The 17,346-nt window shown below is 35.8% G+C and overlaps 1 protein-coding gene across 2 annotated transcripts in view; it reads left to right on the top strand.

Moving 5' to 3' along the window:
- NEGR1 (neuronal growth regulator 1) overlaps positions 1-17,346 on the top strand; it is an 896,443-nt gene that overhangs the window by 510,645 nt on the left and 368,452 nt on the right. For both annotated transcript variants that reach the window (XM_023209450.3, XM_023209457.2), the window contains exon 3: positions 3,238-3,363. In XM_023209450.3, coding sequence (XP_023065218.1) covers positions 3,238-3,363 — 126 coding nt within the window. The remainder of the gene's footprint in view (positions 1-3,237; positions 3,364-17,346) is intronic.

Genomic DNA, 17,346 nt, shown 5'->3' on the forward strand with positions numbered 1-17,346 from the left:
AGTCTGCACTCAATAACCTTGTGCTTAAACTATTCTACGTAATTGACTTTAAAAAAACCCAACACAAAATTAATATCTACTGATTTGAACCTAGAAGGTATACCTATTGAACTTGTTTTACTCCTATAAAATGGGAAAGGAAAATGTGGAAAATATTTGCCCTCTCTTAGTCACTACCTATCCGCTTCCCTCTTTTAATTTAAATTTATTGATGACAAGTAATATGCCTTTAAACTTTTGCATTTACTTTGGGTTGAGAATTATTCCCTTTATGATAGTCAGTAAAAGTTGGAAGTTTTAAACTGAATATGCAATAGTTTTGAATATTCAGCAAAGCAACACCTGTTTTTGTCTCCACAAACCACCGTGCATGTGAAGGATTTCACTGGCCCTCTTACACACAGCATCTGCTGCCAACAGGTGATGCATTTCTAGGGAGATCAGCCTTGCCAGAGGGATTTTCTCTTACTAACATCCTCTTTGCAGATGTGTATTCCCTGTATGTCCTGAATTATGAGGTCCTGGAAGGCAATTGCAATCACTGAGAATGACATGTCACACCTGGAATTTACCACTCTCCCCACAACTACACAATCTCTTATAGTTAAATGTCAAATCTAAGTTTATTTCTAAGGGACTTGTTTCTCTATATAGTCAAATACTAGTGCTGAATATTAGTTTAGCATAATGTTTAGCACTTTAAATACAGGTAGATGTGTAAAGATCCAACTAAACTATTTTATGATCAGACAATATTGACAAAATAATGGTATTTCGAGGATAGAATTAATGTTCCTATGGCATTTCATTATTTCTCTTGATATACAAATCTCTGTCTAACCTTAAATCAATTATATTTTTAATAAATAAGTAAAGTCACTAGGCGAGACTAAGAGCCCTACATAGTATATTGCATATAAAGGGAAAAAGTACTACATTTTTTTAATAGTGGGCACTGCTATGTACTGTATGTATGTTTATGAATACAGATGCTCCTCATGTTATGATAAGGTTACATCCAAATAAAACCATTGTAAATTGAAAATGCAATTAATACACTTAAACTATTGAACATTGTAACGTAACCTAATCTTCGTTAAACATGCTCAGACACTTAACCACAGTTGGTCAGAATAATGTGACAAAAAGCCTGTTTTATAATAAAATGTTGAATATTTCATGTAGATTATCAAATACTATACTGAAAGTGAAAACAAAATGGTTGTATGGGTACTCAAAATATGGTTTCTACTGAATGGATATTATTTTCACACCATTATAAAGTAAAAACATTATAATTGAAGCATCGTAAATCAGTGACCATCTATATATGTATATCTGTCCATATGCATATATACATATATATATGTCCACATGTGCTTTACAGTTTATTAAATCAAACCTGTGTCTACAACTAAATATCTAAAGTATACTTTTAGCTTAATGTTGTAAATGTATTATTATTAACTCTCCTATTTACCAGTGTAATGCAGTTTTTTGTACTTTCCTTCTACGGTATTTTAATGTTTTTATTTTTTGTTCTGTTTTAGTTAAGCTGAAAAGACCCCTCTGTTTGGGATGGTTTCAAAATTTTCATTATTTGCCTGAGAAAAGCTCACTGAAGAGTTTGATGATAATGTGTTTTAAATGCCAATTAAACTATGTCATTTAGAAACAGTTACATTGGTATATTACTTAGGAACAAGCCTTCTCCTCAATCATATTAACAGTTACACATAATCAAATACTTAATATTTGTAATTATATCATCCTTGATTTTCTTGCGGCTGAGTTTTGGTTCCATAAAGCGTCAAAAAAAAATTCAAAGTATGGGTAATTTAATGTATCATCACAATAGATTTTAGTTACTAGCTTTAAAAGGAACTATGAAAATATATCTCTTGCATAAAGAAACCAAAGAAGGGAACAATTTAAAAGATTTCAGTAAAAATCTTATTTTTCTAATGATTACCAAGGTGTGTAATTGCCATTTATTTATATTTGAACTGGAATAGTAACATAGTATAAATTGTATAAAGTAACCCAAACTTATTTATGGCATAGGTCACTAATACACACTACAAAAGTGAAAAATTTCTGAGAACAATTTTAAGGCATAGGAAAAGAGCACTACTAAAACGAAGTTCAAACACCATATGTGTGTTTAATGGCATCTAATAATAATAACTAACACTAATGTCAGACACTTTTCTAAGTCCTTTAACATGTATTGACTTACTTAGTCTCCATAGCAGCCGGATAGGACATGTACTATTATTGTCTCCAGCTCTCAGATAAAGGCACTGAGGCTAAGATAAATTAAATAACTTACTCTAAATAATGCAGTTAGCCAATAGAGATTTATACTCATGCTGTTTGAGGATTCAATGAGACATTTGATTTCTCAGAGAATATAGAAATTTAATCCTGGAAGTTAGTTTAGAGACTTTTCTCTCCAACTTTTCCCAAATGTATTATGTGATTAAATTCTGCCATAAAAACTTTTATAGTCTAATACATCAGAAAAAGTGCAATATAATATTTCCCCCTTGACTCATGGATTTACAGTGCAAAAGGGCATAACAAAGGATGAGAAGTCTTGAAGTGATCTGTTTCAATCAGTATTTGCCAGTCATTACTGATAAGAAATCTTTATTGTATCCACCTTTCACAGTCCTTAGAATTTGTGTTCCTTAGAACATAAATTTTGAGAAAATCTAGCCCTACTACCTGGCAGATAGAAAATTAAACCCAAAAATACCTTTGTGACCATGAAATCTTACCTCCCAATCATGTACATGTCCTAACTCACCCAGCATTTAAACCCATATGTAGGAATAACTGTTCTGCTATTTCAAGTTTCTTCTATATTCGGTCTTATTTAACCATTTGAACAAGGAAAACATCAAACAGTGAGGATCCATGGATAAAATAGATTGGTTATATTCTAGTTTATTTAATACAAATTACTCATAATACATATTTAATTTAATCAATGTTTAAACATTTTTGTTATTAAATATTCCATTTATCCTGAGGTATTTAACTTCTAAAAAATTAGAGAAAAAAAATAAACAAAAAACACCTAGAAAGTCTTGAGGTTCTAGAGAATCCATCTTTCAGGTGAGGACCATAGGCCATAAATACATTTCACCGTCTTACCTTTCTTGCATGATATTATGGAATTAATCATATGTTTCAACAAAATGTTATATACTGCATATTTTGTCATTTCAGTTCCTCCTAAGATATATGACATCTCAAGTGATATGACCATCAATGAAGGAACCAACGTCACTCTTACTTGTTTGGCCACTGGGAAACCAGAGCCTTCCATATCTTGGCGACACATCTCCCCATCAGGTAAAGTAGGAACGCATTGGTGTTGTTTGGGTTGTTCATTTTTCTCCTGTAACCTCACTTGTTCAGAACTTAACAGTCAATTTAATTTTTTGTATTTTATTCTTGTGGTAGGGAAAATACATTTACTTACTTATTTATTTATTTATTTATTTATTTATTTATTTATTTATTTATTTATGAGACAGAGTCTTACTCTGTCACCCAGGCTGCAGCTCAGTGGCGCAATCCATTCTCCCTGCAACCTCCGCCTCCCAGGTTCAAGCAATTCTCCTGCCTCAGCCTCCTGAGTAGCTGGGATTACAGGATTGCACCACCACATCTGGCTACTTTTTTTTTTTTTTTTTTTTTTTGTATTTTTAGTATAGATGAGGTTTACCATGTTGGCCAGGTTGGTCTCGAAATCTTGGCCTCAAGTGATCTGCCCAACTTGGCCTCCCAGAGTGCTGGAATTACAGGCATGAGCCATCGCACCTGGCCAAAATGTATATTTTTATACTTACTCTTCATACCTAAAGGCACTGCAGTTCATAAAAGTTAAATGGGCTTGTCACAGTGGCTCACTCCTGTAATCTCAGCACTTTAGGAGGCCGAGGTGGGCAGCTCATCTGAGGTCAGGAGCTCAAGACCTGCCTGGCCAACATGGCGAAACCCCGTCTCCACTAAAAACACAAAAATTAGCTGTGTGTGGTGGTGCATGCCTGTAATCCCAACTACTCGGGAGGCTGAGGCAGGAGAATCATTTGAACCTGGAAGATGAAGGTTGTAGTGAGCTGAGATCGCACCACTGCACTCCAGCCTGGGCACAGAGCAAGACCCTGTCTCAAAAACAAAACAAAAAAAAAAAAAAACCAAAAAAACAAAAAACATCAGCAACAACAAAGCTAACTGAATACTTTTCAGTCAGAGTCCAGAATAGAACTTATGTCTCTTGATTCTTAGTCAAGGTTATTTTCACTTTCGTATCCTGGATAATCACCAATCAATAGACAAAAGGATCAAATGGAAATATCACAAGAGAAATGTCATCATTTAAATGTGTAAGGGATTTATTCGAACAGCATTCACATGTTGATAGGTCAGCATGAACTGCTAAAGTAATCAGGGTAGAAGAAAGTTAATCAAATTATGAGTTTGCTGGTTCTGATTTCAAACTGCAGCTTTCAATCAAAGATTTTGGAGTTAGAATTCAATTTTAGTGATGAGGGATCTAAAAATCCAAGAGTTTATATAGCTTGTGCAGAACCGCATAGCTAGTTGAAATGAAATATATAACATGTTTATAGGTTTCCAGTACTTCTGCTATAGTGCACATCCTCCCACAGAGATTATAAATCAGTTTTAGGAAGTTGATCAGAGTCATTATCAAAACAGGTCTGTTTTCAAAGTCACAATGCTAACAGAATTATCCAGTTGTGTGAAATTTAACTTTGAACTACATAGCTTTCGGTGCACCCTGAAATCAGTGTGGTATTTTTAATAAATAGGACCCCACTTCATTTCAGATGAATGAAATTAGATTTTATTAGTTTCATATTTTTTTGTGAAAATAGCTTGAGCAAGGCTGGTGCAATGAAGCTGCTTTTAATGAAATCAGAAAGGCATATTTTATATAGGTGTAGAACGAGCACAATTGAAACATGTAATTTATCTGCTAATGTTTTCTTTAATATTACTTACCCTTAAGTGATTTTCAGTTTACTCATTTGTGCAGTGTGTCTAATGAATCTTACCCACACCACATGCTTAGTATTGGTATTATGTGAGAAAAAAATCAATATATCTGCAATATACGCTTATATAATATGCATTATGTCCCCTACAATATATCTGAAGTATGAGTGCGCTCTTGACTGCCAACACTTAACTCTCTAGAACCGCTAAAAAATCATGAAACTGATATGTGAGTGCTAAATTCATGGCAGGACTCTCCATGGGGTATAAGTGCAGCAAATTCAGAACAAGGAGTTATATACGTGTGTTCTTAAGACAAGTTCCTTATTCATCAAATCTGCCAATCCTTGTGCACATCTGTTAGCTGTGGTTACCACCAGCTAGTTTCTTACTTTCAAAAATTGCATGAAAATAATCCTCAACTATTGTGAGACTCAAAAAGTACAATAGGCATAAATGTGTTTTAAAAAGTAAAACTTAATATGTAAATGTGAAGCTGATTCTTAATCATCTTTCCAGGAGTTTAAATCTGATATGGTAATATAATTTTTGTAAGAGGGAAACACATAATCTCTATCTTCATATAATTTAAGATTAATATTATGGATTTAACTGTCCTGCTTTGCAGTGCTTGTTATTATGCACATTCTTCTTTTATAAAGTGGTTGGATACATTTTAGTTTAATTAAATAGGAATGTTGGTTAGTGAAGTTATTAGAATAATGATAATGGATAACATCATGAAACTGAAAGAAGACAGATTGGGTTTATAAGTTAAACTGTGCATAGATTTGTTTTTCTGATCCTGCCATACTGAGCAAATGAGTAAAATTAGCATAAATATTAACGATTATCCAATGAATAACTAGACTTGGAAGATATTTTTATAAACACTTGCAATCATTTCAAATTATAATTGATGAATGATCTACATTCAAATGCACAGCACCTAAAGGAAAAAGAAAACAACCCACAACACTGGAGTTCCTGCTTTAAGGAACATGTCCGATGATTCTATTAGCTTTTTGACTTATTAATTTATATTTAAAAGCAAAATTCAAAATTATGAACTTCATTGACCTCTTTGCATTTTGCATAAGAAACATTAATATTTTGCATGTTCTCAGCTCTTCTTTTGCTGTATCATGAAAGAAAATGTGTCCCAAAACAGCAGTTAACATGTGAACATGTTTAGTGTTAAAAGCAGATATAAAAATAAATACATAAATAAATGAAAACATATAGATATGCCTCGTGTCAATATGAGAAGTAATGACTAGTTCTTGTATGTGTCTGATTGATTTAGGGTTTTTACCAATGCCTATGGTAATTCTTGCTGACTCATTCATGGTCAATTCCAGTTTTAAAAATCAGTAATAAATGGTTGGTCACAGGATGATAGCTCCATAGAGCTTCACCCTAATTTATAGAAAAATGAGGCTGTGTGTTCAACCACATCACAAACATCACTGGAGCCAGCTAGAGTTGCCATTCTACTTTTTAACTCTTGCAGCTCAACTATACTTTCACCAAAAACAAAAAACTCGCCTTTCCTGAGATGTTTCTGGATATGTGAGCTTCCTTACAGTTCACCTTATCAATGATTATTTCTTTTTTCTGTTCTATATTTGAGAATTAAATGCAAATTTATATTTTAAAAGGTTACAGAAATCAGAGAATATTCTGTATCCTTTACCCAGTTAGATTCATAGAGATTTTCTCAATTTGCTTCATCACTTTCTCTGTGCCTAAACTAAGTATATACATGTATATATTTCACTGAATCAGTTGAAAGCAAGTTGCATACACCTTGGCCTTTTTTATCTCTAGATATTTTTTATCTCTAGATATTTCAGCGTTCATTTCTGAAGAACAGACATTTTCTTTACATAGCCACAGTAATTTTTAATTTCAGTAAATTTAACATTGGTATCATACTTGTATTCAATTAATCATCCATATTCCAATTTGGTCAACTGATACAATAGTCTTTTTTATAGAATACTTTTTTGACTAGTACAGAATCCAACCCAGAACTCTGTATTACATGTAGTTGACGTATCAGTTTAGGCTCCCCTAATTTAATTTTTCAGTCTTTGTCATTACGGAACATTGACTTTTTTTTTTTTTTTTTTTTCAGCAATGTATACACTCCCCACCCTTCCTTGTTTTTTGGAGATGACGTCTCACTCTGTCGCCCAGGCTGGAGTGCAGTGGTGTCATCTTGGCTCCTTGAGACCTCCACCTCCTGGGTTTAAGTGATACTCCTGCCTCAGTCTCCCAACTAGCTGGGATCGCAAGCGTACGCCACCAGGCCCAGCTAATTTTTGTATTCTGAGTGGAGATGGGGTTTCACCACATTGACCCCTTTTTAAATAGAATATTTCTCTTTTGTGGGTTGTCTCATATTTTCTCATGAGATTTCTAGTTATGTCAGTACAGAAGTAAGTGAAGTTGTATCCTTCTCAGGGAATCAGATCCGGAGTCAAATAATATTCATGTGTCCCTCATTTGTGATGTTAATTTCAATTAATCAGTGTGTTATCTGCTTTCCACACCATATAGTTTATTCCTTTTTCTTCCCTATGCTACCAATAAACAGTCTGGGAGAGATTTTAAGACCGTGACATCCAAATATCTGCTCTATGTCAACTCTGCCCTTAGATTTGACATTGTTGATGATTCTTTTGCACTCAACCTTCACTCTGATGATCAAACTGATGATTTTTTCTAGATGGGGCAGTCCTTCTGCTTTTACTAGTTAGCACTTGACATTCTACTGTAGAATTCCCCTTTCTCCTATTTATTATTTGTTTGTTTACTTTTATGGCATGAACTCGTGGATTCACAATTTATTTATTTATTTTTTAAATTTATTATTATTATTATTATTTTTTTGAGACGAAGTCTCACTTTTGTCCCCCAGGCTGGAGTGCAATGGCACAATCTCGGCTCACCACAACCTCCGCCTCCCAGTTTCAAATGATTCTCCTGCCTTAACCTCCCGGGTAGCTGGGATTACAGGCATGTGCCACCATGCCTGGCTAATTTTGTACTTTTAGTAGAGAGAGGGTTTCTCCATGTTGGCCAGGCTGGTCTCCATCTCCTGACCTCAGGTGATCCACCCACCTTGGCCTCCCATTTTTGTTTTATTATACTTTAAGTTCTGGGGTACATGTGCAGAACGTGCAATTTTGTTACATAGGTATACACATGCCATGGTGGTTTGCTGCACCCATCAACTGGTATTTCCCCTAATACTATCCCTCCCCTAGTCCCCAAGCCCCTGACAGGCCCCAGTGTGTGATGTTCCCCTCCCTGTGTCCATGTGTTCTCATTATTCAACTCCCAATTATGATTGAGAATATGCGGTGTTTGGTTTTCTGTTCTTGTGTTAGTTTGCTGAGAATGATGGTTTCCAGCTTCATCTATGTCCCTGCAAAGGACATGAATTCATCTTTTTTATGGCTTCATAGTGTTCCGTGGTGTATATGTGTCACATTTTCTTTATCCAGTCTATCATTGATGGACATGTGGGTTGGTTCCAAGTCTTTGCTATTGGGAATAGTGCCACAATAAACATACGTGTGCATGTGTCTTTATAGTAGAATGATTTATAATCCTTTGGGTATATGGCCAGTAATGGGATTCTGGGTCAAATGGTATTTCTGGTTCTAGATCCTTGAGGAATTGCCAAATTGTCTTCCACAATGGTTGAACTAATTTACAGTCCCACCAACAGTGTAAAAGTGTTTCTATTTCTCCACATCCTCTCCAGCATCGGTTATTTCCTGACTTTTTAATGATCGCTATTCTAACTGGCATGAGATGGTATCTCATTGTGGTTTTGATTTGCATTTTTGAAAATCTTTAATGTTTTTGTTGGTCAAATTGTCCCTAGTTTGACCAGTAGGAGTCACACTAAATCTGTCTCCTGTGTCTTTATGACGTTAACCCATCATTTTCTTTACTTCTATGCTTTCTGGCATAAGAAAATACAATAGGCTTATCTTTTCTGCCTTACTTCTGGAAACAACCATTTCATTTAACTTTAATTGATTTTATACCATACGCTTGGAGTTAGAATCATTATTTTTTGCTTTAGAAATGTAACTTTACTTAACTACTTTATAGTAAAATTATCAAAGACTCAGAAGTCTAGGCTACATCCTATGATATTCCGCTAAACCACAGTAAGACCTTAAATAACTTCAGGGTGAGGGATAGAAAAGATATTTTGTCTGGCTTTATCTAACAAGAAGCCTGGCACAGAGCTTGTAATCTGTGTGTATGCAAAGAATGCTAGAACTAATAAGAAAAATATTTATCTCCAGGAAAATATAGGAGGGTAGTTGTCCTATGACTAGGAATACAAGTAGGCTCATAGATCTTTACATGTGATCCTACTGCTTTTGTTCATCTATGACTGGTTCTTTATCTGTTTCAAATTTTTCAAGGCTTTCTCAAAATTCCAAGTATGAAGTGTATGATTTCATTTCTACCAGGAATTTACTTATGAGATGGTGCCAGTAGGGCTTAGTGATTAAGATAATGCATTTTGATGTCAGTTGAGTTTGAGATCCAGATCTTCCTCTTACCAAAGGTAACATCTCAGAAAAAAATGTTAACTTCCTTAAACTTCAAATACAAAATGGCAATAACAATTGTACCCAATTCATAGAACTGTTATATGAACAATAAATGGAATAGTATGCAACATTGGACAGAGTTTATGACTTACAAACATTTCATATTCTTAGCTGTTAATATACTTCTAAAATGTGTTTAAATTTTTGACCAGTGTATTAGTTTATTCTCACGCTGCTAATAAAGACATACCCAAGACTGGGTAATTTATTAAGGAAAGAGGTTTAATTGACTCATGGTTCCACAGGACTGGGGAGGCCTCAGAAATTTACAATCATAGTGGAAGGGGAAGCAAAACTGTCCTTCACATGGTGGCATCAAAGAGAAGTGCCAAGCAAAATGGGGGGAAACTCCCTAATAAAACCATCAGATTTCTTGACAACTCACTCACTATCATGAGCGCATCATGGAGGTAACCACCCTCACCATTCAATTACCTCCCACCAGGTCCTTTCCAACAACACATGGGGATTCTGGGAACTACAGTTTGTGATGAGATTTGGGCGAGGACACAGCCAAATCATATCAACCAGATAGAATTTGTAACTCTGTTCCTGAAATTAAGGGCCCTCTTTATGACTCTTGAAAATGTAATTCACATAGCTGCTCACAAATGAATTTACCATGAAGGTAAAAATCACTGTAAACTTCTGGAGAATATTGACAAGTATACATGAGGCTTCAGATTTTAAAAATAAAGAAAAAATTAAAATTGTATTACACAGTATTGTATTAATAAGCCTAGAAATAGTAAGAAAAAATAAAAAAAAAATTAAAGGAAAAAAATTTAAATTATAGACATGTGTATTAGTCCATTCTCCCATTGCTATAAAATACCAGAGACTGGGTAATCTCATAGTCATGGTGGAAAGTGAAGGGGAAGCAGGCATGTCTTACAATGCTGGAGCAGGAGAAAGGGGTCAGGGGAGGTTCTACACTCTTTTAAACAAACAGATCTCTTGAGAATTCTATCATGAGAGCAGGACTAGGGCAATGGTGCTAAACCATTTATGAAAAATCACCCACTTGATCCCACCAGTTCCCACTAGGCTCCACCTCCAACATTAGGGATTACAATTCACATGTGACTTGAGCAAAGACACAGGTCCAAACCATATCATTCCTACACTGACACCTCCTAAAAATCTCATGTCCTACTCACATTTTAAAATGCAATAATACCTTCTCAACAGTCCCCCAGAGTCTTAACCTTATTGCATCATTAACTTAAAAGTCCAAAGTTCAAAGTTTCATCTGAGACAAGGCAAGTCCCTTCTGCCTATGCACTTGTACAGTCAAAAAGAAGTTAGTTACTTCCAAGATACAATGGGGTATAGGCATTGGGTAAATATTCCCATTCCAAAAGGGAGAAATCAGCCAAAAAAAAGGGAGGATACAGGCCCCATGCATTTCTGAAACCCAGCACTGCAGTCATTAAACCTTAAAACTTCAAAATAATCTCCTTTGACTCTATGTCTCACAGTCAGGACACACTGATGCAAGGGCTGAGTTCCCAAGGCCTTGGGCAGCTCTGCCCCTATGGCTTTGTAGGGGTCAGTCCTTATGGCTGCTCTCATGGGCTGATGTTGAGTACTTGCTGCTTTTCCAGGTGTAAGGTACAAGCTGTCGGTGGATCTGGGGCCCTCTTCTCACAACTCCACTAGGTAATGCCCCAGGGGGACTCTGTGTGGCGGCTCTGACCCCACATTTGCCCTCCATACTGCCCCAATAGAGTTATTCATGAAGGTTCCATCCCTGTAGTGGGCTTCTGCCTAGATGCCTGGATATCCAGGCTTTTCCATTCATCCTTTGAAATCTAAGCAGAGGCTTCCAAGCCTCAACTCTTGTACTCTGTGCACCACAGGCTTAACACCACATCAAAGCTGCCAAGGGTTATGGCTTGCAGCCTCTGAAGCAGTGACCTGAGCTTTATATGGGCTGCTTTGAGCCATGTCTGGAGCTAGAGTGGCTGGGATGCCGGGAGCTATGTCCTAAGACTGCATAAGGCAGCTGGGCCCTGGTGGCCCACAAAACCATTCTTCCTTCGTAGGTCTCCAGGTCTGTGATGGGAGGGGCTGTCATGAACTTCTCTGAAATGCCTTTGAGGTGTTTTCCTTATTTTTCTATCAGCCTTTGCCTTCTTTTAAATTATGCAAATTTCTGCAGCCATCTTGAATTGCTCCTCTGAAATGGGCTTTAGTTTTTTGCCACATAGCCAAGCTGGAAATTTTCCAAACTTTTACGCTCTGCTTCCGTTTAAAATATAAAAGTTCCAGTTTCAGGTCATTTCTTTGCCCACACATAGAAGCATATATTGTTAGAAGCAGCCAGGCTCCTTCTTGAACACTTGGCTACTTTAAACTTTCTTTTGCCAAATACCCTAAATCATCATTCTCAAGTTAAAAGTTTCACAGATCTCTAGAGCCTGGCTCTTTGCTAAAGTGTAGCAAAAGTGTCCTTTACCCCAGTTCCCAATATGTTCCTCATTTCTATCTGAGACCCCATCTGCCTGGATTTCATTGTCCAGATCACTATCAGCACAACCATTCAACAAGTCTCTATGAAGTTCCAAATTTTCCCTCATCTTCCTGTCTTCTTTTGAGCCCTCCATACTCTTCCAACCTCTTCCCATTACCCAGTTCCAAAGTCAATTCTACATTTTCAGGTATCATTATAGCAATGCCCTCCTCCTCAGTACCAATTTTCTATATTAGTACATTCTTGCACTGCTATAAGGAAATACCCAAGACTGCATAATTTATAAAGAAAGAAGTTTAATTGGCTCCTAATTCTGTAGGCTGTACAGTAAGCATAGCAATTTCTGCTTCTGAAGAGGCCTTAGGAAACTTACAGTCATGACAGAAGGCAAAGGGAAGGCCTGCACATGTTACAAGGACAAAGCAAGAGCAAGAGAAAGAAAGGGGAGGTTCTCCACTCTTTTAAACAAGAAGATGTCATGAGAACTCTGTCATGAGAACAGCACTAAAAGGATGGTGCTAAGTTGTTTATGAAAAACTCCCCCCATGATCCGGTTACCTCCCACTAGGTCTACCTCCAACATTGAGGATTATAATTCCACATGAGACTTCGGTGGGGATGCAGATCAAAACCATATCAAGGATATAAAATATCTAGAAGCATGTTGAAAGCCATTTAAAAATATTCACTTATTTGTGGCTATTTATTTTGATGTCTATTTCCAAGTTCATTTATTTCTATTCTTTGGTAACTGGAATATCCAGACATGTTTATCCTTTAGCCTGGTGGCTTTTATTAATTGACAAAGGTGTTATTGGCTCTGAAACTAAACATGTGAGCACAACACTAGGCTATATGTCTCAAACTCTTTTTTGTCTAATTTCCATATTCTTAATGTTTTGATAAGGCATTACTACATTATCATAGGCATTAAGGCTATTGCCTAACTCAAGATAAAGAATGCTCAACTTATGTTCTTTTTCTCCTGCCATGTTTGAGATTCCTCTTCTTCCTATTTGGCAGATCCTTATTTTATTAAATGTTCTCTTTTTCTTATGTTTTTAACTTTTTCCTTTCTACTGACCCTATCCTGCTCACATTTAGAAAGACTCAGGTCTCTTATTTCTTAAATAAATCACTCGACACTGCTCACTTTTGTTTAATAAACAGTCATTGTTCACTTATAAAGGAGACTTCAAACAAGTGATCTAAGGCATAGGGACAGAATCAGAATGCCATGATTTTAAGGACCCAAAAGATGAAAACCTTTTTAGGAATAGTGAGTAGTGAATAATGTCAATCAGGTCAAATAAGATACAGACAATATAGATACCTCCGGTTAAGTATTTTCATGGTCAGTGAGGCAATTCAGTGTCATAATGGGAGAGAAACAATATGAAAGATTGGAGTAAATGAAGAACTTAGATGTGGAGGCATATTAGATTGGTGCAAAAGTAATTGTGGTTTCAGATCGTGAATTTTAAATCATCATAACTAGGCTCAAACACACCTTTATTAATCAAAATTGGAACCATTAAAATCAACACACCTTTGCCAATGAAAAATAAGCTTGTTTATTCTGAAGCATAAAATAAGAAAAATCCTTGCTTTGGGAGTCAACAAACTATTGGAAAGCATTTTCTGCATCCTGCTTGTTGTGGAAGTGTTTTCCCTGCAAAAAGTTGTTGAGATGTTTGAAGTAGTGGTAGTCAGTTAGCAAGAGGTCAGGTAAATATGACAAATGAGGCAAAATTGTGTAGCCCAATTCATTCAAGTTTTGAAGCATTGGTTGGGCAATGTGCAGTTAGGCGTTGTCGCAGAGGATTGGGCCAGTTCTATTGACCAATGCTGGCTCCAGGTGTCGCAGTTTTCAGTGCATCTCATTGATTTGCTGAGCACAGTTCTCAGTTGTAATGGTTTCGCCGGGATTCAGAAAACTGTAGTGAATCAGACTGGCAGCCGACCACCAGTGATCATGCCCTTTTTTTGGAGCAAGTTTGGCTTTGGGAAGTGCTTTGGAGCTTCTTCTCGGTCCAACCACTGAGCTTGTCATCACTGGTTTTTGTATGCAATCCACTTTTCATTGCACATCACAATCCAATTGAGAAATGGTTTGTTGTTGTTGCATAGAATAAGAGAAGATGACACTTCAAAATAACCATTTTTTTCTGATTTTCGGTCAGCTCATGAGGCACCCATTATCAAGCTTTTTTTACCTTTCCAATTTGCTTCGAATGCAAAATGACCATAGAATAGTCAATGTGGAATTATTCGGCAACTTCTCATGTGGTTGTAAGAGGATCAGCTTTTATGATTGCTCTCAATTGGTCCTTGTCAACTTCCAACGGCCGGCCACGACACTCCTCATTTTCAAGGCTCTCATCCCCTTTGCAAAACTTCTTGAACCACCACTGCACTGTACATTCGTTAGCAGTTCCTGGGCCAAATGCCTTATTGATGTTGCGAGTTGTCTCTGCTACTTTATGACCCATTTTGAACTCGAATAAGAAAATCACTCGGATTTGCTTTTTGTCTAACATCATTTCCATGGTCTAAAATAAACGTAAAATTAACTGCAAGTAATAAGTCATTAGTAAAAAAAAAAAAAAAAAGGATTTTTATTAAAATTATTTATAACATAATCACATTTATTAAAGCATGTATTCCAATATCAAACAGCAACTTCCAACAATGCAAAAACCACAGTTACTTTTGCGCTCACCTAAAATAAATATGCATCCTACTAGTCAAGGTAGAAATTTGGTTTTTCTACCTTTCAATATGTTTTTTCTTCTACTAAGAATATGTTTGTCCTTTTATTCAATTGACAAATTCCTATTTATTCTTCAGTTTTTTAAAAAATCATTCCTAAACATTCCAGGAAAAATTGTGTGTTCCTTCTTCCATAGTTATATAGTACTGCATGTCACCACTTGTGTGGAATTAACTTTCTGAATTGTAATAATTAACTTTATTTGTCTTTGATCTCATGGGTCAGGGGACTCCTTTTGTTTAGAGATAATCTGTTCTTCTTTATACTACACGGCTTAGCACAAGGCTTGGCACAAAGCAGGGAATCTGTAAACATTGCTGAACCAATGAATGTGCCTCTTTGTCTTTGATTCCTACATGGCTTCTAGGAACTAGAGATAAAAATTGAGATGGAGATAATGAGATATTCACACAAGCAAGTATTTTTTTTTTTTTTTTCCTGATGTTTTCTCACTTCTATAGCTTTAATATGGCTACACCCCATTAACATAACTCACACCAATCAATTTTAGCCAATATGGTTTAACTAACTTTTTCTTTACCTTCCATACCATACGCAATGAGGGAGGTATTTTCATGTACTTATCTCATTTAACCCTCAAAACCAAACTTCTTGTACAGATGAAGAAGCAGTATTTTCTATGTTTTTCACAAGTATTGCCCTGGATATACCTCAGTTATAAGTTTAATATTGTAAACTGTCAATCAAGAATACAAAATAGTTTCTGAAGTAGGAGATTTTAAAGATGTTGAAACTGTTCAATGAGATTTACTTCAGAATAAACAGAGTAAACAAAATAAAATAGTCTGTAGACTATGGATCAGTAACTTAAAGCCTTTGGGCCAAAGTGTCCTGCTGTCTTTTTTGTAAGTAAAGATTTTTTTGGAAAATCACTATGCTCATTCCTTTATTTATTGTCTATTACTGCTTTAACTCTACAGCAGTAGAAGTGAATAGTTGCAACAGAGGCTATATGGACAGCAAAGCCTAAGTTACTTACTATCAGGTCCTTTAAAAAATATTTGCTGACTCCTGCATCAGATATTTTAAAAGACGTTTAGGTCTTAAGTTTTGTTTCCCAGCTGAGATAAATAGATTTAGCATATTAAAACTTCCGTAGCTATCTTAAATACAGCCTTAAGACAGCAAATGTTAATTCCTAATTATCTGAAAAACTAGGAGACAGTAAAACATGAAAATTATGAGCTAAAATCTGTGAACACTGCTGGGATCTATTGTTTAAATTAATTATGAAAATAGTTTAAGTCACTGCAGTTATATACCAGAAAGCGTTATTTCTTATTAGTGCTCTCAATTCTATTGCCTTTCCTCTTTATTCAAAGGAAGCCTTCTTAGAAATACTGAGAGCTGGTCCAACACCAAGTGTGTTATGAAGAGACTGTGTACATGTACTTTTTCCATGCTGGCAGCCTCTCACCCAAACACTGTAATTCTTTACGAACCTTGCTTCAGGTTTGCAATCCTAACACTACACTCTGCTCTTTGATGTTAGTAGAAAAAAAAAAAAAATCAGTAAAACCAGCAATTTATGCTGATAACATTTCAACAATACCAGATCTTCAGATTACAAACTATGGTTCTAGTTCCATTGCAGAGTTGCATTCCATGTGGAGCTTTTGTGAATTTCCATAATGACCTTACATAATGGATAATTATATAATGAATGAATCTACATAATGATGGCAAGTTAAACTTTCATCATAAGATTCCACACCAATAATTTATATACGCAGTTAAAATTGTCTCTTTTTTCTGAGAGTGTCCCTTATAAATCTAACTTTTATTTGTCTGTTTCCAAAGTCCCCTCTACTTCTAACCAGTAAGGGGTGAGCTATGTTAATTTTTAAATTCAGAGCTGTTAATACCTGTGATTTGAATAAAGAAAATTTCTAGTATTTTAAGACACATATAGTGCCAAACGATGGGCCTCATGATATGATGAATCATTATTTAAAAAAAAAAATCCACAATACTTTGAGGAAGGTGCTTACCCATAAAAAAACAAAAAGCAGGAACCCACCAAACATTTCACAAAAGATCTTTCTTTTTCTTATGGAATTTTATTTTCTGAGAGAGCAGGGGCATTTAAAAAATGACATGCCACGTTATGTTTCCCCTTGGTGGACTGAATCTGGGGAGCAGATAATGCTTAATGTTAGACTATCTGCATTTTGTGAATTCGATTTTTTCAAGAGTCTTTCCCTTAGTGATCTTCATATCATGTTGCATGCATAGGGAAAGTAGTAAGTACATAAGTGGTTATATCTAAACAAGTTAGGAGCGTGTTTAGAAGTTATTATCTTGGGCCAGGCATGGTGGCTCACGCCTATAATCCCAGCACTTTGGGAGGCTGAGGTGGGCAGATCACTTAAGGCCAGGAGTTCAAGACCAGC

The sequence above is a fragment of the Piliocolobus tephrosceles genome, chromosome 1 (genome assembly GCF_002776525.5).
Source record: "Piliocolobus tephrosceles isolate RC106 chromosome 1, ASM277652v3, whole genome shotgun sequence".
In the NCBI taxonomy this organism is placed as follows: Eukaryota; Metazoa; Chordata; class Mammalia; order Primates; family Cercopithecidae; genus Piliocolobus; species Piliocolobus tephrosceles.